The 20,703-nt window shown below is 38.7% G+C and overlaps 1 protein-coding gene across 2 annotated transcripts; it reads left to right on the top strand.

The window, feature by feature from the left end:
* Positions 1–10,937: 10,937 nt before the first annotated feature.
* Positions 10,938–12,964, top strand: LOC148025849 (binding partner of ACD11 1-like). Of its 2 annotated transcripts, none has more exons than XM_087693109.1 (4): positions 10,938–11,161; positions 11,229–11,328; positions 11,754–11,840; positions 11,977–12,964. In XM_087693109.1, exons 1-4 carry the CDS (start codon positions 11,049–11,051, stop codon positions 12,589–12,591), a joined length of 915 nt encoding a protein of 304 aa, XP_087549235.1. In that variant the 5' UTR covers positions 10,938–11,048; the 3' UTR covers positions 12,592–12,964. The 2 variants fall into 2 exon arrangements, with proteins under 2 accessions (XP_087549235.1, XP_087549236.1); XM_087693110.1 differs by having other exon boundaries at positions 10,942–11,161; positions 11,253–11,328.
* The last annotated feature ends 7,739 nt before the right edge of the window (positions 12,965–20,703 follow it).

Below are 20,703 nucleotides of genomic sequence, written 5' to 3'. Positions count from 1 at the left end.
GGCAGTGCACCCTCATAGATACTTGATTTAACATCCCACCCACCTCCCACTTCCCTTTGCTCGATCTCATTGGATGCTTGGACAGGTTCGCATAGCCCCAGTACCCTTCACATTCAAGGCAGTATCAATGGGAAGCATGTTTTTCTCCTTGTGGATAGCGAAAGCACGCACAGTTTTGTCAATAAATCAGCCATTGATCGGTTGAAATGTATTCCTTTGGCATTACACCACCCCTTGAAGGTCCAAGTAGCAAACGGAGAAGAAAAAATCAACACACATGTATGTCCCGCAGTTCCCTTATGCTTGGCTGAAAATTATGTGGCATTGGTTGATTTGATTGCCCTAGATATGGGCCCCATTGATGTTTTCTTGGGCTGTGATTGGCTGAAAAAATTGGGGAAAATTGCTATGGAATTCTCTCAGCTTTATATGGAGTTTATGATGCATGGATAGCCTATCCACCTAGAGGGAGTTCGAGACCATGCTGATTTTCAGCTCATTGTAGCAAAGCAACTCAAACGGGAGTTTAAGAAATGCTCACAGATCTTTGTTTTGCAATTAAATAAGGAGAATTCTAACCAGCTCTCCACAGTATCATATGACTCTGCCTTACAGACCTTACTTGACGAATACAATGACTTATTTCATATGCCTACATCCCTCCCTCCCAAGAGACAAGTGGACCACCCACTTGACCTAAAGCCCCATTCCAAGCCAGTGAACAAACCCCCCTATAGACTCTCCAAGTGTGAGCGCAAACATGTTGCAAAGCAAATCAAGGAGTTGCTGGAGATGGGTTTCATCAAACCGAGTTCTTCCCCCTATGCATCCCCTGTCCTCTTAGTCAAAAAGAAAGATGGCTCCTTCCGCATGTGTATTGACTACAGAGATTTGAACCACTACCCCATCCCACGGATTGATGATTTGTTGGAAGAGTTAAAAGGGGCATGCTTTTTCACTAAGATTGACTTGTGCTCTGGCTACCATCAGATTCGTATGCGGGCAGGAGATGAGGTCAAAATGGCCTTCCGGACTGATCGTGGACTTTACCATTTTCTTGTGATGCCTTTTGGGTTGACTAACGCCCCTGCCACCTTTCAAAGCCTCATGAACAAAATCCTACAGCCCTTTTTGTTCAAGTTCGTGCTTGTTTTCTTTGATGACATCCTCATTTACAACAAGTCATCTATGGAGCACTTGAACACATTTGGAGGGTGTTTGACATATTGAGAGAGCATCGACTCTTTGCTAAGGAGAGCAAATGTATATTCATGCAGATATCTGTGGAGTACTTGGGACACATTGTAAGCAAAAATTGTTTACATGCTGACCCCAAAAAGGTGCAATGTGTTAAGGATTGACCCACTCCTTCCACCACCACCTCCTTGCGTGGTCATCCTCCATGCAAATGAATGTATATGACCAAGAGATATTGGCCATCCTCCAAGCCATCAAGAAATGGCACCACTATTTGTATGGCAGCCACTTCCAAGTGAAAAGTGATCACCGAGTCCTCCAATACTTCTTGACTCGGTCTACTTTGACTCCTAAACAAAGGCGATGGGTGGCAACCTTACAGAACTATGACTTTGACATTTCACACATGCGGGGCAAGGATAATATTGTGGCTGATTCTCTCTCTCGAATGTGGGCATGCAGTGTCATCTATCTCAGAATTGCACAGTGATTGGGTTGAAGAGCTCCAGGAGGCTTACTTGTTAGATGACCATTTCAGCCACATATTTCAAAAATTACAGCATGGGGTTATGGCTAAAAACTCCCAGTATCAGCTCAAGCATGGCCTTATTTGGTCCCATGGCAAGATTGTCATCCCACACACTTCCCCCTTCACGCAGAAGATCATGGAAGAAATGCATTCTTGCCCCACTGCCGGTCACTTGGGTGTTTTCAAAACATATGACAGGATTGCCAATAGCTTTCATTGGAAAGGCTTATGGAGGGACGTCAAGGACTTTGTGACCAAATGTGTTCCATGCCAATAGAACAAGGATAGTACGCTTAGGCCCACTGGCCTCTTGCCGCCTCTCCCCATCTCTGACGGGAAATGGACTCACATCACAATGGACTTTATCACCGGCCTTCCCGTGACTAAGAAAGGGTGGAACAGTATCTATGTGGTAGTTGATCACCTCACCAAAGCTGCCCACTTTATCCCCACTAAGGTCCAATATAATGCCTCTCAGGTGGCCACTCAGTTCATGGAAAATGTCTTCAAGTTGCATGGCTTACCACAAGTCATAGTACATGATCGGGATGCAAAGTTTATGAGAAACTTCTGGCAAAAAATTTTCACCGCCATGGGGACCAAGCTTGCTCCATCCACTGCATACCACCCTCAGACTGATGGCCAAACTGAGAGAGTGAACAAATGGCTTGAGACATACTTGAGGCACTTTTGCCATGATGTACAGCACAGTTGGGATACGTGACTTCACTTGGCTGAGTTTGCATATAATAACTCCACACACTCTAGCATTGGAGTTTCCCCTTTTGAGGCCTTATATGGGTATAAGGTTTCCCTTCCTACAGTCTTGTTTACTGACAAGATCAATCCTTAGAGTCAAGTTGAATTGGATCGCATGCAAGCTTTACTTCAGCAATGCAAAATGAATCTTCAGAAGGCCCAAAAACACATGAAACTCTATGCTGATGAAAGACGCAGTCATTTGGAATTCCAAAAAGGGGAATTGGTCCTTTTGAAACTACCTAAGTCCCGCTACTCCACTCTCAAAGAGGGCAACAGTAACAAGCTAGCCCACCGCTTCTATGGCCCATACCGCATCCTGAAGAGAGTTGGCGACTTGGCCTACCGCTTAGAACTTCCCCCTACCACCAAAATACACAATGTGTTTCATGTCAGTCAGCTGAAACCCTTTGTAGGCTCCTCAGTGGACTATGTGGAAGAACTTCCCCCCATCGTTGAAGAGGGCATCACTCAATATGTTCCTGAAGCAATCATTGGGCAGTGAGATAAGCACTTACGATCCCGATCCATCAAAGAATACCTCGTCAAATGGCAAGGCCTACCCTTGGAAGAAGCCTCTTGGGGCCCAGCAACCATCCTCGATGAATTTCCCTACCTTCGTGAATCCCAACGGTTGGAAGACTAGCCGGTCATGACCCAAATTGCCCACTTCCCGCCCGTAAACTGCACACTGTTTTAGAACAGATTTGTACTTCCTCAAATCCAATGCATGTGCATTCTACATAGACTGAAAGTACTTGTCATAAGCTCTGTTTCAACATGTAGTACGCCCCATTTGGAGCTACCTATCAAAAGTTATGACCAGTTTACTTCAGCCGACTGGCCCAAGACTGCATGTTGTCCCTAGACTCTCCACACCTATTCTTCATTGTCAAAGGGCTCTGAGTAGTACTCTGCAACCCTCCCTTAGCCCAAACCCATCACTCCCCTCTGTTTCTCCTTGTTTTTTAGGGAAACAACCTTTCGAGTGGGGATGGATTGTAACAAGCGGGGATACACACCGACTAGGGTTTAGACACCCCGTCACACTGATTGGGGTATTTAAGGTGTAAGAGCCCCAGATTAGGGCAACCAGTTATTATCAAGATCACACTCTTCACCTTCATCTCCAACTTCCATGGCTTCCTTTTCCTTTCTCTCCTCTTTTCTCTCTTTCTCTCTCCTCTTCTAGTCTTCTTCCTTCTTCTTCTTGTTCTCTTTCTCTCTCCCCTCAGCTTCTTTCATTACACTTTCTCTATTCCACATCAATGTCATCACAATCTATAACAAAAACAAGGTGGAAAAGCACTGGAAGAGGAAACCATTCTCTTCAGTCACACTAAGAGTAGCTACAACTACTAAAAACCTTTATCCTTAGGCCATTTGACTATAAATATGTCCTATGCATGATAAGAAGACTAGCACTTTCCCCTAGGGAGAGTTTGCACGAGAGGTTGTCCAATTGCACGTATTGAAGATTCAAGGATTAATGTGCCATCAACGTCTTCAGAGTTCTTACACCCTCAACCCAATGCTTGTGCCCTTTAACTCACCATTGAAACTTACTAGGAGAATGATCACTATCAAAACTTTTGATGGATATAATGGGGCTTTTGGGCAATTTCAAATACCATCAATTTTTGAAACATAACAAAGTAATATTGCATTGTGCATTAATCTCTAGTGCAATGTAATCCTCTTACTTTAATACTAATTAATTAATGATAGATTTCTCTCTTTAAAAATAAAATGTCCAAACATGAGTCCAAGTTTTCCCTAATGCCAAAAATGGAAAATAGAACAACAATAGCCCCATTCCACTACTTAAATGGGTAAAATGGATCCCAAAAGGATACCATTCATGCTACCAAAGGAAAGCATCAGGAAACTTGCTTCCATCTGAGATACAATCTTATATTTCCAATCTAGTCAAGGATCCATCACAAAATTCATCTTCAAATTTGCCTCAAAAGTCACTCAACATACCTTTACCAGTTTGAATCAAAGAGTGGAATCACAATAGTCACAACTCCCGACTACAACCAGTTCAATACACTTCAACTAAGGAATGAGTCTCGAGTGCTTCCATGATACTTGATATGCAAACTAAGGGGCAATCTAATTGACCCTATTATTGATGCTTCCAATGCTTACACTTGCTCAAGTGTGCATTTGATTCAGATGTGGAGGGGTCATCATAACTCACATAGTTCATGCCCTAGATGAGCAAGATTAGCTTGAAGAATAGGGGACCTCCATGAATGAGCTTCAAGATAGAATTAAGGAGCAAGACCAATCACTCAAAGGATACAAAGAAGAAATTTTCGAGCCAACATACAACTAATAGAAACTAGCGGCCAACTCACCCTTGCCAAAATCAAAGTGAACTAGGAGAAGGCAAAGATAGGTCTACATAAAGAAAACATTTGGAGCATCAGATACAGAGCTAATGGAGTGCCTCATATGCAAATTTGAAGTAGTAGGAGACCATCTCCACTAGCTTGCCAAGGGCTATAAGTATGGTAGAAAATGACACACAAAGGCTCTAGGAGACCACTCTCCAATGACCCAAGAGCGGCCTTATAATGGAAGCCAACACAGAGTCTAGCTGGAGGCTTGCAAATTAGTCATGGTGAAGCACCAAGAGCTATACCAAGGAGTTCTAATGTTGGCCCTTATATCTCAATCTAAGGATCAAGAAGAACTTAAAGCCCGATTAGGATTACTTTTTAATACCTTGGAAAATATGAAAAAGATTCAAGGGATCAATCTAATGAAAGAAGGGCCAACTAACAAAGACACAATTTGACAATTGAGGTAGAAAGGCTATGATTGAAGTTGATCAGGTGACCACTTGTGGTAATGGTAGAAGAAATGTTGCAAAAGAAGATAAACCTATCATGGCATGCCTCAAGGAGCTTGAAGACACATTGCTCATTCTTGCATGTGTCTTTGGGCAAGCTAAGAAGGGAATCTACCATAGAAGTAGAAAGGTTTTCATAATAGTGCTAGTCACAATATGGATGGACTTTTATAACTCATTTTCAAAAGCACTATTGAGCCCATTAATATCCCTTATTATTTCACATAAGAATGCTAGAAATGAAGAAAAAAGTAGAGGGATGAAGCTCATCAAAAGACAAATGGTATGCTATCCATGCTTCCACCACTAAACTCCAAAGTTGGATTGATGAAAAATGTTGAACAATGATGTGCCATCAAAATTTCTACGTGTGATCTAACATACATGGCATGCACTTCTTTAAAATGTTAGCGACGGTGTGGAATTTTTCCTTGAATGTCATATTGCTATACCCCCCTTGCTTTATAAGTTGTTGATCAAGGAAGAGATACAAATAATCAATAGACTAGGCCAAGTTAACACAATCTTTGACATAATTCTCTATATCTCACTCTTGTCCAACACTCCATACATATGAGATGTGTGTGCTAATTTTCAATATAATCCATGTTTTTACAATTGGCTAATTCCACAACAGAGTGAATGTGTAATATAGCCACCTACACTTCATGTATATAAATAAAAACCCCTTCTTTTAACCTATAAATAAATAAACCCTTAACTTAAAAAACGCTCTCTAGACACAAGGCATTTGTGCATAGATGCTCATGGTATCCTAGAATGCTAAGAAACATTACACCTTTGTTGGATTGAGGGAGGGTATCGATACAAATCATTAAGCACTAAAATAGAGTCATAATTTTTAGCTACGCAAATTTTTGCTAAATTCTTCATAAATTAGATGATTATCCAAGTGCAAAAAAATCTCAAAATATTATTGTTTGCATTTGTGTGATGGCAAATAAGATGAGATTGTCAAGGAAACCAAGGAGGCTGTTTAAAAGAAGGTTGAAATTCCCAAATAATAAAGTATAAAGAGATTAAGTTTTAATGGTTTGAAAATCTAAATCAGGTGGTGGAGAGAAACCAAGCCATCAAATAGCTCATAGAGGAGTGAGGCTCATGCTGGTGCATGTGGCTATTGGGGGGAAACCATTGACCATAGGATGTGCACATAGTTTCTTTAAGTCCTACAAAGTATCAACTAGGATAGGAATTATCAATGTAGAAACACCACAAGGCATAGTGGAGCACCCTATCACATTGAAACAAGTGTTGGGCATAAAATATAAAGCCAAACCCTGTGATAAGAACCACAATGCATTGAAAACTGCCTTGATGTCTAGACAAACTTGTGCACTAAACCAAGATGGTCTACAACCAATTGCTATTGAGGACAAAGAGTTTTAAGGGGCCCATTTTATCCATACAATGTTCTCTGAAATATATTGGAATAGCCATACCATGCTTGTGAATGACACCTTAGCAAGAACAATGATAGAGTGATATTTTGATTAGTTATTTAGTGGAAGTCGTACATGAAGTTGTGATAAGACTATGAAAGTATCTAGGTGACACAAAAAGTCCTTTACAAAGAAGAACAGGGAAGATGTGAGGGTTACCATGATTAGCTTTGGTAGTGCACTAATTGAAATCATGGTGAGACTCTTAATGATCTTCACACCCCACCTTCATTACATTGAAGTCATAGCCCTACTAGGGAATATATAACCACCTCAAATCTCACATTTTGATAAGGAGCCCTTAGAATTGTTGTGAATTTTTCCTCAAGAGGTTAGTTCTCAAAGTCATAGAATTACACAAAGGAGCTTAGATACAAACTAAGTTCTTTCTTAGTTTATAGAGCATCCTTGTATATTGAATCTCTAGACTTATCTCCAGTTTCAAGACTTAATTGCACTTTTGACGACTGAGTTATTGTTTTCTCCTAATCGACAATAGAGTTTGAATGTGACAAAAGTAATTAAAGATACTTCTTTGAAGTACAATCTAGTTTTACTTGAGGTATTTATAGGTGAATGTTGGGCACTTCCAAAGGCACTTAATATTTCTTATAGTGTTGGCAGATGGTTGGTGATTGCTTATGGTGGAAAGAGGAAATGGGATTCTTTGTTCCTCGAGCATTTGTGAGTGGATATTTATCAAGCAACATCCTTGCTATCCAATGTGAAGGCTAAAATTGGCCAACACTTGGGTGGTGCTAATGATGCTACTAATTTGTAGTCTGTAGGTTCTCTCCCTCTCACATCCTAATTTCCTTTAATTTTGATCTTATAGTTCACATAGATCTTAACATGCCAACTCTAATTGCATCAATTTGACCCTTGCCTTGCTCTGTACCACTAATTTTTATGCTATGGAAAATACAGGCTTTAAGTCTGGATGATAAGCTCTTGAAGCAAGAGAAATGGACAGCCAAGGACCCTTGTAGATTGGATACTTCTGTAGTCACTCATGGATGCATACTACTATCCCAAGCTTTGTGGACTTGATAGCACCTTCATCTATTAGCATGGTGACAATTTGGTCACCTTTTTGACCATCTATAGAAACGTAAATCATTTTACATTGTGAGTTCAATGCAATTGCTACTTGTATGATGATGTGACACCTTGTGGGTTGTTTCAAGAACTACAAAATTAATAGTATTTTGGTGTTGCATGCTTATATTTGTTCTATATAGTGACAAAATGACCAACTTTGGGCTTTCATCATGACTAATTTTGGATCAACGCCAAGCTAATAAGGAAACTTGCCCTTTAGAGAAGAAGAAGAAGGTAGCTAAGATTCTTGGGTTAGAGGCTAGCATTGCAATGTGGATCCAATGCCAAGTGGTGAATTATTGGGCACAATTAGCTTTACTACAAAATCGCTTGAATGTCCTAGCTTTTGAAGAATATGACCATTATGCTTATTCTTGATGAGTTGGAGGACCTTTGAAGTCCTTGTTGTCGGAAATCAATTCTTGTGGTAGGAGAACATTCAAAAATTCAAACCTAACATGTATTCCACCCACTTGTGGAACAAGCATATTTGGAGGCTTGTTGTGCTCTAGATGTAGCTTGTGGAATGCCTTACTCAGGATATATTGCTTTCCTTGCTTCTACTTTTCTAAACTTGTGACCTTTATGTTACTAAAATATAAGCACTCTACTAAGCATGTGGTCTTGGAGATGTTTGTAGGTTGCCAATGAAAATTGATGGAGTCAAAATGCCATCTAATACTTAATCATTAGAAAGAAAAGAATCTAGATGCATAACTAAAAAAAGAAAGGAATGAATAGAATACTAAAAAATACTCATGATATAAGAAGAATAGATTATTTTTAGAACCAAAATACACCATCACTCTACAGAGTGGTACAAAATCCATCTCTCCACAGAGAAGACAATTGTCTAACCTAGGATAGGACCTTTGAACCCTACAAGGTTGCAATCCTTATGCAAACAACATGGATTGTATAGAATATATGAATACAACATTCCCACTTGAGACACAACTCATCGATGTGCAACAATAGAGACACATCTGTTCATGATCTAAGATCCAAAGAGACATAGTCCATTAGGACATATCACATTTGTATTTGTGCTATCTAATGGCTAACACTTCGCACACATGAGGTGGGTTGGCAAAACTAAGACTAGGAAATCCACTCTCAAAATTATCCATCTAATGAAAATTGTTAGGCTCTTGAATTCATTGCCCACTTGAATTGAGGACTATACTAGAGAATGGACTAAAGAGCTTGGATACAATATCAAGGTCTAGTACATTAATGTTAATGCATATTAATCAAATGGCAAATAGAAATCCTACATCTTATTGCATGGAGAGAGAGAGAGAGAGAGAGAGAGAGAGAGAGAGAGAGAGAGAGAGAGAGAGAGAGAGAGAGAGAGAGAGAGAGAGAGAGAGAGAGAGAGAGAGTTCATATCCATTGGACAACTCACAATTGGGAGTCTTTTACAGTCAACAACTCTAGGGTGGGCTCTCTATTAAAAGATTAAAAAGATCATACACCCAAAATTTTGGATTCGAGTCAAGGCACATGCCAATTTCCACAACTTGCATAAACTTGTAGGCGTTACCTTCATTAATCGTGTGGATTGAGTCTTGATTTGGACTCCACATGTGGCCAAAGCATACTAGTTGGTTGCAAGACAATCGGATAAACCATAAAGAGTCCCAACCTTGACCCTAAAGGGAAACCCTAATTTTTCGGTTAAAGGGGAAACTCTAAATTCCCTTTAGAGGGGTCAATAGTCTTCAAGACTTAGCATATCCTTTGTGACTAGGTCATATGTTTATGCTTTTACATAGCTCAAAAGCATGTGATTATTGTCCATAAGGGCATGCTATACTAGTGGTAAGGGGACCAAGCTTGTCCGTGAGGGGGAAATTACCTATATTTAACCATCACTTTGTAAGTTTTTTATTTATGGGCTCGATTCTTTTCCTTATGGACCATCAAAATTAGCAAGAGGAAAAGAGCACAAGGCAATGTTTTAGCAACAGATGATGTGCAGACTTGCTCATCTTTGTGTTGTGTGTGCACGTGTACACACGTGCAAGCATGTTTTTCTTGAAAGATTGCATGTTAATCGATTGTACAAGTGGATTGGGTATCCACGCTTGCAAGACTTCATGCCTTGCTCGATTGACCTTTACAATCAAATTGTTTTGGTAGCAATTTTTACTTCAAAGTTTGGGGGCGGGGGGGATAGTGGAATGAATTTACTACCTTTGGTTTTTGCAACCACAAACAAGAAGCTTTTGTGACATTGATTAAAATTTCAATCTTCCAAATTCAAAAATTTGAAGAAAAGTGGGAAATTTTGATTATCTTGTTGTAAAACATTAAACATTGATTTTTGACATCAGCATTGAACACTTCCTAATACATTTAATTTAATAATAAATATGAAGAATGAAGAAAGGGGGGGGGGGGGGGGGGTGCTCACGTGTGCTTTGAAATGAATGGACACGGGATGTCTGCCAAAGGAGCAGAAGCGTAAGGCCTTTTTACACCGAAAGACTGTCCCGGTAGCATAATTCCGCATCGCAAGAGATCCCTCTGGCTCTTTGGCTCTTTTGTAGTAGCTGGTATTTCAGATTTCATTTAATTTTACTATCCTAATATTTTATTTGGTTTTAATACCTCTGCCATTATTTCTAGCCCTCATCCAAAACGGCAAAAATAAAAGAAGAAAAGGCGCAATCCGATAAATTTTCCTTCCTTGAATAAATCGATTAATAAATCAAGACCCCTGACAAAATTGAGAAAAATAATTTTCATTTTTCCTTTCATCGAGAGATCGGAATCATTAAATGGTTGATCATATGTTTTAGGTGATGATTAAAATTGACAATCGGCAGCGCTGTAACATCAAGAGATTAAAGCCTTTAATCTCTTTGGGCAGAAGGTATTGATAGGGTCAAAGATCGCTGGTTAATCACCAGATTACATGGCTCCTAATCTAACTATTATTGCTGCTTACTCAAGAGATTAACAGCCATACAATAAAGCTAATCCGGACAGCTGATTGGTACCTAAAAATTGAGATACTTTTCCCCCCTCCTTTCTCTCTCTCTCTCTCTCTCTCTCTTTCCCCTCTTTCATTACTATACACCAGGACAGGTATATGAACCGGCATGTCAAGCTTTTGATTTGACCAGCTATGGCTGCCCCCTGCACCCTCAAGGTGAGCAACGTCTCTCCTCAAGCCACAGCCCAGGAAATCCAGGACTTCTTCTCCTTCACTGGGCATGTCGAGAAAGTGGATCTAATCAGGTAATACACAGTCCCTTGCTCCATTTGACCTTCCTCTCTTGATGTAGGCTCTGATCTCCTCTCTCAGCTATAGTCTCTGCCTGTCATTCAGCGATGGAGATGGCTCCCAGGTCGCTCACGTTACCTTCAAGGATCCAGAGTCTTTGGATGTGGCCGTCCTTCTCTCGGTATGCCTTGTCCTGGAATTTACTGGTGTGATTCTGTGTAATTGGCATGACACCTTCTGTTTTTCTGTGCGTTTGTGCTGCCTTTCATTGTTGCGCTTATACCTGATTTGCATAATCTGTTTTCTGCCCGTTTCTGCTGCCTTTCATTGTTTTGATTATACCTTATTTGCATAATCGGTTCTGTTCCTGTGCGCTTGTGCTGCCTCTCATTGTTGTGGCTATACCTAATTTGCACAATCAGTTCTGTTTTCTGTGCATTGGCTTCATTGCTGTGATTTCTACATAATCTGCAGCATCTCTGCTTTCTCTGTATTTCTCTTGGTGATTGTATCTAAGTTGCATAATGATTTCTGTGTATCTCTCTTGACTTTCGGTGGTGGGATTATCTCTAATTTGTATCTGTTTTCTGCGGGCGTTTCCTTCAGGGTTCCACTATTCTTGACAGAGAGGTGATCATCTCCCGTGAACATAATCTACACCAACAAGCAATCAAAGAGACCTCAGATGACCAGGTATTGCCCTCTTCTCTGTCCATACGTGGGTAAAGCTATATTGGCTTGACCAATGGATATGTCTAAGCCAGTAGTTTCATGCCTACCTGTTTAAAATACTGGATGTTAATCAAAACCTTTCATGGATAAAAATCAGACTGTGGAAAATACAAGAAACCCTGGTTCTGGAGCCTTGAAGAAAGCCCAAGAAATAGTGGGCAGCATGCTGTCAAGGGGTTTTTTCCTCGGCCAGGATGTGTTGAGCAGGGCTAAATTGTTTGATGAAAAGAGGAGGCAAGCCCCTAATTCAGCTGCAACACAGGAAGAAGAACTGCACAGCAACAACATTGAAAACGACACCAATGACGACGACGGTAGCAACAACAGTATGGGTGCTTTGTCGCCCAACAATACTGTGGTCAAGTCCAAAGCAAGAATCAATGCAGAGAGGTACTACAAGCATGTGATGGCTATCAATGAGAAGCTCCAATTGGGGCAGAAAACCATGTCTGCACTGGCCATGGCACAGCAGGGCGTGTCGAGAACCGGGGCTGTTGTGATGAGCAATCGATACATCACTGCAGGAGGGGCTTGGGTGAATGGTGCCATAGCCCGAGTTGTTACCAGAAACAACCACAATGAGGCTTCTGTAAGTGATGATTCCTTTTCTTCTTCTTTCTCCTCTCCTTCACACAAGGGCACCCATGAACAAGTCCAATTGACAGAGATGTCAACCTTTCATAGCTCCAAAGTGGAAGCTTTGACTGAGTAAATCCAAATCAATTCATTTCTCTTCTTAGTTTTGTAAATGCTACCCTAAATTGTACATAGCGGCTCTTCTCCTTGGGCGAAAACTTAATCCTCATGTATGTAACTACTACATATGACTTTCCTTCCTATCTAGTTCTAATGCTGGTACCATGCCAATCAATCAATGAGCCATAGCCCTTAAGAAGTAGGTGCAGTAAATTGGTGGGCCTATAGTGTACCAGAGGCAACATATCATCATCCTTTCTTACCTTCTTTAGAGGTCTTTTGTCCTCTCTCTAATGCCTCCCCTTGAATAACCCCAAGATTAGCTTTCCATTTATATTTTCTATGTGAAGAGCCCAATAAGCTGCAACTTCTACACCGAATTGGTTAAAGGGCGAGCGTTACATGCATCAAAATGAAGCTCTTATTAGGTCATTAAGTGGGTAGGGGCTTTCTCAATCTCTTGGGTTTTCCATGTAGTTTGATAAGCCTAAGCACATGTGTTGAGCCTTTGACAATAAGATGTATATAAGTCTAAAGCACATGTATTGAGCCTTTCACAATGAGATGCCTATCATCATTAACACACTCTATGATCCTTAGGGGATTATGATCTTGTGTCATTTGCATAGTAAGTTTTTGGCTTAGAAGCTTGAAGAAATGGCTATTGTTTGTTTGATACTTGAAATATTTGGGTGAATAATAAAATTGAAGCCTTCTTTCTTAAAGATGTGGAATCTTATGATGGATTGTTATAATGCCATGTCACACCACCTTTAACTGGGTCAAAATAAGCAAACTCACACTAAGGATTGGAGGAAGGTATATACATGTTATGGTCATTCTAGGAAGTGAATAAAGAAACATTCAACCTTGATAATTTTCAAGTTTCTTTGTAATCTGGTTATTGTATTGTTATGTAAAGGAACCATAAATAGATTATTCCAAAAACTTTTTACTAATATATTATTTTAAGTTTTAAAGATCGAAATTCAAAACCCTTTCCCAAAGTTTTGAGGTTTTCTTCCAAATAACAATTCTCTTGACAATAAACTTTTTTGCTTATGAGTATTGGGCATGGCATTCATATGAATAAAGTGAGTGCAAAAGCAATCCATTGGTGACTTCATTTGGCAATGAGGAAGGTATTGTGTATCTAATGAACATGGTTTGTTGCACTTCCAATCTTTAGTGTGGAGTATTGTTCAAGTTCTATGTGTTGTGATTACATACTATGTCAGGACTTAGGTCATTACTAGGAGTTGTTAGTTCTTTCTCTTCATTTAGTATATCAACATTGTGAAATGAAGGGTCACATAAGTGAAGGCAAAGGATTAAGAAAACAAGGGGCGATGAAAAAGTGAGCATTTGGTTTAGAGCATTTCCAAGAACTTGGTTCTTATTAGAGCTTTTCTTGAGAGACCGAAGTCTAGCATCAAATAGTTGTATATATAAGTGAACAATTTATACAGAGAAGATGGCTACTTTCAAATGGATATTAGATATATCATGGTAATTTTGGAATTAGTATGCTACAAGAGATCAAAGCGATTGAATACCCTTTGCCCTAAATCTCTACCCAATCTGATATAGCATCAATTCTTTGCTTAGCACTATTATATTTCTTAGTATGATGTATGCCATTTTTTAATGATATATTGTGGTCTAAATTTTGCTCTAATGTTTTTTTAAGAAGTGACACTTGCAAATGGATCTTATCATGAGCTACATTAGACACAAATAGGCATTCAATCACTTGGATCTCTTGCAATGTGTGACATCTAGTACTAATGGGGGATGAGATGCCTTGGTGTCTTTTTTAAGAGAGATGTTTGGTCCATGCTCATGGTCCTAATATCTTGATTGGATAAATACTTCATAGTTTTTTCCAACAATTGGAGTGCCCAATCTTGGTGCTAATTTACATCGTCCATTGACAATAAGAAAAAGCATGTTGTAATAGAGCTAAGGTTGCCCACCTAACACCTAAAATACTCCCATTTGTAGGTAATCTTCTTCTTAACCTCAATTCTAGTTGTGTTTCATAGTTTGTTACTCCACTTTGTGTTTTCTTAGTTTTGCTAATACTTATGCAAAGAGCTTTGGCCTAACTAGTTCAAGGATAGGTAGCACTTCAAAACTAGCTGGAAGTACATGGATAGTTTGCTACTTGAATAATAATAATAGCTATAAAGACTTGCAACAAATGGCCAAATACTAAAACTAAAACCATCTACAATTTCATGAGTTATAGATATATAAAGTCAATCTTTAATATATGTTATTTTTACATGCATTTGGCCAAATATCTAGGAAATAGCACATGTAATTCTTTTTTCTCATTTTCATGTTTATTAGCTCCATTGGTAATACTTGTCCCAAGAGCTTTGGCCTAAATAATTTAGGAAATAGATGGCAATTTTGAATTAGGGGGAGGCTAATGTGTTGGTTGTGAGATAATGGGTTGGTTGTGAGATGAACTTAAATTCTTCCTATGATAACTTCAAAATGACAAAAGATACAAACTAAAACAAGCTAGAAGTACGATAGGGAGGCTCATGGATATGTTATGAGATACAAACTAAGGCAAACTAATATAGATTAGCATTTCACGAATCAAAAGTCACAAATGTGTAGAGCCAATCTTAAACATACGCCAAGACAAGATACATTTTTCCAAAGATCTAGGAAATAACACAATTAAAATTTGTAAATTGCAATTGATGTATAATGTTTTCTATGCTACTCTTTCTTACTCTTAGCATCACTAGTTGGATTGTAAGATGCTTCACACATAAACCACTTCTAGATACCACAATCTACCTCCAAGTAAAATGCAAAGTCTTTATATGGAAGCACATTGACGGTCTAGTTCACAACCTCGAAACACATCTATCACATAACCTTTCTCTTATGTAAACGCCGATAGCAACCACTTGCAAACAAGACCACAAGTAGAAATTCGTTTATGGAAAAAGACAATTGTCATTCAAGGAACATTGCATGGGAAACATCATGACACAAAAAATACATGAGCTCTTTTAACCCAACCATGAACAAGGGTCCCATTTACCTTTATAAGCAATACTATAATCAAAGCCATGTGCTCTAATTAAAAAGGTATGTCAAAAATTCCTTTAGATATGTTCAATGTCCCACCCTCACAAAGTGCTCCCAATGGTCCATGATGCACAAAGTTGTAAGGTTTCCATTATGAGGAGAAGCCATGAGCGAGCCTAAACATTGTTTATATCATGACTTAGATGTTAGATGAGCTCTATGTGATGGGATGGGAAAAAGGTGTTATATGTGGCTCTAGCCTATTGGTTAGATGGAGTAGTTAAAATGGTGGTAACTTGAGATATGTTGCATTGAGTTGTGAGATGTGGAAGTTATTAGGGATCCCTATTTTTGGGGCTCTAGGGGCCTTGAAACCGGTTTTATGACCCCTATGTTAGAAGTATATACTTCTAACACCCTAGTTGGGGGGTTTCGAGGGGGGACTACTAGACCCCCTTATGAGGGTTTGAGGACAACACCCACTACCTGATGGCAAAGGGAGTATTCTCAAGATTATAGTAGAGGTTAATAATATGGTATGTTAGTCAGGGTAGCTTGACCACCTTCATCCTATGAAAAGGAGACCCGTTTAGGACCATTATCATCTATCCTTTCACGCAGTCAAAGTTCATCTAGCTAAAGCTTTAAGCTCTTGATCTAGAAACTATCTACATCACCATCTAAGCTTTAGAGTGGAGGTGCACGAGTGGACAAAGCCATCATTGTATCACTTTATTTGCAATTATGGAAAGCACAATTCTTTTCTAATTTGTTTTGTGTTCTCTATTCTTTGCTCAAATTTTGTTCACTATGCCATGTGATTTTACATAGTATCAGAACCAAGGGGGCTCTAAGGATTGAACAAGATAAGAGAGGTAAATTTTGTTTTGCTATGCCATGTAATTTTACATAGCATGAGAACGTAGGGTGTTCTAGGGATTGAACAAGACAAGAGAGTCAAGGGCTTTAATAGCAAAGAGGAGCGATGGAAAAGGACAAGAAAGGCAAAAGCTTCAATATCAAAGAAGAGAAATCCCTACATTAGTAAGCCATGTTGCTATACTGATGATTCAAACATTGAGGATTGAACCACCAACCTTCATTGAAGGCAAGTTAGGTGGTACAAACTATACTTTGTGGAAGTTTAGAATTAGAACTATCCTTGATTCTTATGAGCTTCTAGAGATAGCGTTGGGGATTGAACTAGAATCACAACTCACTCCCAATCCATCAAGTTCGATCTTGATTCTTGATTAAAGTATCCTTGATTTTTATGAGATTTTGGAGAAGGTGTTAGGGATTAAACTAGACCACAACTCACCCCCGACCCACCAAATCGGAGTATAGTGATTCCTCCAAATACTGATCTATTACAAGCTTCGAAATGAAGAAATAGTGATGCTTTGTGTACCTTAGTCAAAAACACTTCTAATAGTGTCTTGACCTTGATTTAGCATATAATTCAAGCATCAAAGGCTTAGGACATATTGAAAGTTAGTATGAAATGGGACACCAAACATGGATCTAAAATTTAGAGAATATGCTAGTAGTTGAGAAATTTACTAAAGAAGAGACAATAGAAACATGTATAACCTATATCACGAATTCGTGCAACAAGATGGTCGGCATTGGAATACAAATATTAGTGAGGAGCTAGATCAATGGTGTCTTTTGAACTGTCCACTAAAGTCGAATGGACTAGTATTAGCTTCTAATACTCAAGGCAGACCTCAATCTTTGATATTTCAAGAAATTTGTGAACTACTAATGGAGGACAATTTGTGGTGTACAAACTGAGAAGAATGCAATAGTGGAGATTTTTCATACTCTATCAATACAAAATGCAAATGTGGTTTCTCCACCAATAGTGACGCTGACAAAAAGGAGAAGGGTGGTAAGAGAAGCTTCAAGGATAGTGCTTCTATTGTAAGAAGAAAGGACATACAATTGCAAATATTATCATATCAAGAAGGCAAATCAAAAGAATGGTACCTTGAAAAGCAAAGGGAATGATACAACAAATATGACTGAAACAAAGTTAGAGTTATTTATGACATTCATTGAGGAAGTATGTTCCTCAATGCAAGAAGCATCTACCATTGACTCATGGGTATTAGATAATGGTACCTCATGTCACATGACCAACAGGAAAGATCTGTACATTTCTTTACAGTCTCCATCAATATGATGGTTGGCAATGATGCAAAATACATTGTTCCCTTTGTTATTGCACTTGGTGAAATTAAAAAGCTTTCAAATTTGTCGTATGTTTTAGAGATTAAGAGAAATTTTTATTATTTGCTTGCATAATTGATCTCGTTATACTGCGAGATCAACTAAGACAAGAACATAAATTCTCGATAATATTTTCAAGGTTGTTGGAAAAGAAGAAAGAAAGAACAACTTGTATGAACTAAGTGCTCCTATAGCCACGGTTGGAGTGGATACAAGCAAACTTTGTCATGCAAGATTCAAACACATTGAATTTACAATATTAAAGGAGATGCATGAGCAAGATATGGTTACTCACTTGCAATGACTGAAATAAAGGAACCATGTGAAGCTTGTATAATGGGCAAGCAACAAACAAAGGCATTTCCATAAGAAAGCAAGAACAAAGCAAAGGCTCCCCTAGAGTTGGTGCATGCCAACTTGTACAATAACATACCTACACAAGCCTTAGAAAAATGTTATTATGTCACATTTATTATTGACATCTATAGTACAACGATGTCGGTGTACTTCCTTTGTGATATGAATCAAGTTTTAAGTAAGTTTAAAGAAAGGATACAACTTGTTGAAATTGAAAAAACGAAAATTATGAAGAATTTTAGAACATTTGGTGGCAATGAGTTCAACTCAAGTGACTTTGAATATTGCAAGTTCAAAGAAATGAAGTGCCAATTGATGACTCCTCACATACCTCAACAAAATGGCATTCTTGAATGTTAGAAATCAATTAATGTGAAAATGGCAAGGTGCATATGGAAGGGCAGGTAATTCCTTAACCAATTTTAGGTTGAAGTTGTTAATGGTGCAATTTACGTTCTCAATAGGAGCTACATAAAGGTGCTCAAGAAAAAAACATTATATGAAATCTAAACTAGTAAGAAACCATTTATTTCTCATTTCAAAACTTTTGGATGTGAATGTTATGCACATATTCTAGACGAGAAAGAGAACAAGTTACAACCAAGAAATGACAAATATATATTATTGAGTTATAGTGTTAAGTAAAAGGCATCATAGTGAGTCATGATGTGGTATTTAGGGAGAATTCATAGATAGTGAAGACATCATAGTGAGCAGTGATGTGGTATTTAGGGAGAATTCATAGATGATGAAGGCAAAGGCAAATCCTTCCACTTTATCATTGAGCAAAGATGTAGTTCACTATGAATGTGTCCCAAGGGCGGGGTTGTTCCTACTCTTAAGGAGGAATAATCATCTTTATATGATGAATAGAAAGTTTACCAACATGTTGTCATACCATTGGAAAAGCCATTGCCACAATGGTGAGAAACTCTATGATCGCAATGATCCTATGCCTATATCTCTTGACAAAAAAAGGTAGATGGACCAAGGAGGTCGCACAGAATAGAGGACTCAAGGAACACTTCTCACATAGTCTTAGAGAATAAAGGACCAAATGAAGGCTTTTGCTCACATAGTCAACATGGCCTTGATGGCCAGGTTTATGCAAGAAGAAAAGGAGCCACTTGCCTTGGAAGAAAAACTTGCAAATCCAACATGAAAATCACCAATCCAAGTTGAGTATGATAGCCTAATGAAGAATGATACTTCAAATCTAGTGGATAGGCTAGCCAAGAGGGAGATTATTAGCACGAATTGGGTTTATGAGGTAAACTACAAGGTCAATGGAAACTTAGAAAGGTATAAAGAAAAATCAATTGAATAAGGATTTTTGCAAGTTAAAGGGTATGATGTTTCACAATCATTCACTTCAACTACTAGAATGGTCACTATTCACACAATACTTACAATGGCCGCCCGGAAGAAGTGGCTACTTTACCAAATGGGTCTCAAATCAATATTCTTGAATGGTGACCTCAAGGAGGAGGTGTACATGGCTTAGCATATCAACATTTGAGCGTGCCCCACCCCAAGTTAAAAAATGTATTGTATGGACTAAAATACACACTAGAGCATGGTACTGGCAAACATATAACTTTTTTTAAAGCTTAAACTTCAAATTATATGCCTCATATACTAACACATACATTTACAACAATGGTGAAAAGTCTATAGTGAAATTATGTGGATGACCTTTTTTTCATAAGTGACTATGAAGACATAATCGATCACACTCAAAGGGCTTTGAGGTCTGAGCTTGAAATGACAAACTTGGGCTTGATGCACCATTGGAGATTGAAGTATGAGACGAGCCAAGAAAGATCTTCATCTCTTAACATATGTATGCTTGGGAGATCTTGAAGGCATTTGGCATGGTCAATTTGCAAGGAGATAGCTATAGCTATGGAGGTCAATGTTTAGTACATGATGTAGAGCCAATTCCATTGAGATTAAATAATGAGAGCTACATTGCCATTGCAAAAAATCTAATGTCATGTGAGCACCAAATATATAATTGTGTATGTTATTTGATTAAGGATGGGATAGTAGAGGTTATCTGCTATTGAATGGAGGAAAATGGGGTAGATATCTTCACCAAATAATGTCCATCAAGTTGGCATGGCTATAAAAGGAAACTCTCTTAAAAAAATCATCATCTATCCTTTCCCCCACTCAGAGTTCATCAGGCTAGAGCTCTTCACCAAGAATCTATCTAGATTGCCATTTAAGCTTCATAGTGGAAGCACACAAGTGGATAGAACCATAATTCTATCAAATTTTTTGCAATGAAATAAGTCTCAATTCTTCTCCAGTTTCATGTGGACTCTCTATTCTTTGCTTAGAATTTGTTCAGTAGGTCATGTAATTCTTACACTTCTTGTGAGCTTCTCTATCATACAAGGGCACTGTCATGACAATGCAATTCTTACACTCCTCATGAGCGTCTCTATCATGTAGGGGCACTATCATGCCAATG

The sequence above is a fragment of the Lygodium microphyllum genome, chromosome 14 (genome assembly GCF_053477565.2).
Source record: "Lygodium microphyllum isolate KBCC chromosome 14, Lygodium_microphyllum_v1.1.10, whole genome shotgun sequence".
Lineage (NCBI taxonomy): Eukaryota > Viridiplantae > Streptophyta > Polypodiopsida > Schizaeales > Lygodiaceae > Lygodium > Lygodium microphyllum.
This window is presented reverse-complemented; position numbering and strand designations above follow the sequence as displayed.

What these genes read in the sequence shown, in the direction of transcription:
- LOC148025849 (XM_087693109.1), top strand. Translation starts at nt 11,049, where the DNA reads ATGGCTGCCCCCTGCACCCTCAAGGTGAGCAACGTCTCTCCTCAAGCC. An exon ending in GAGAAAGTGGATCTAATCAG is followed by an intron (nt 11,162 to 11,228) that starts GTAATACACAGT and finishes CTCCTCTCTCAG; the next exon opens with CTATAGTCTCTGCCTGTCAT. An exon ending in AAGAGACCTCAGATGACCAG is followed by an intron (nt 11,841 to 11,976) that starts GTATTGCCCTCT and finishes GATAAAAATCAG; the next exon opens with ACTGTGGAAAATACAAGAAA.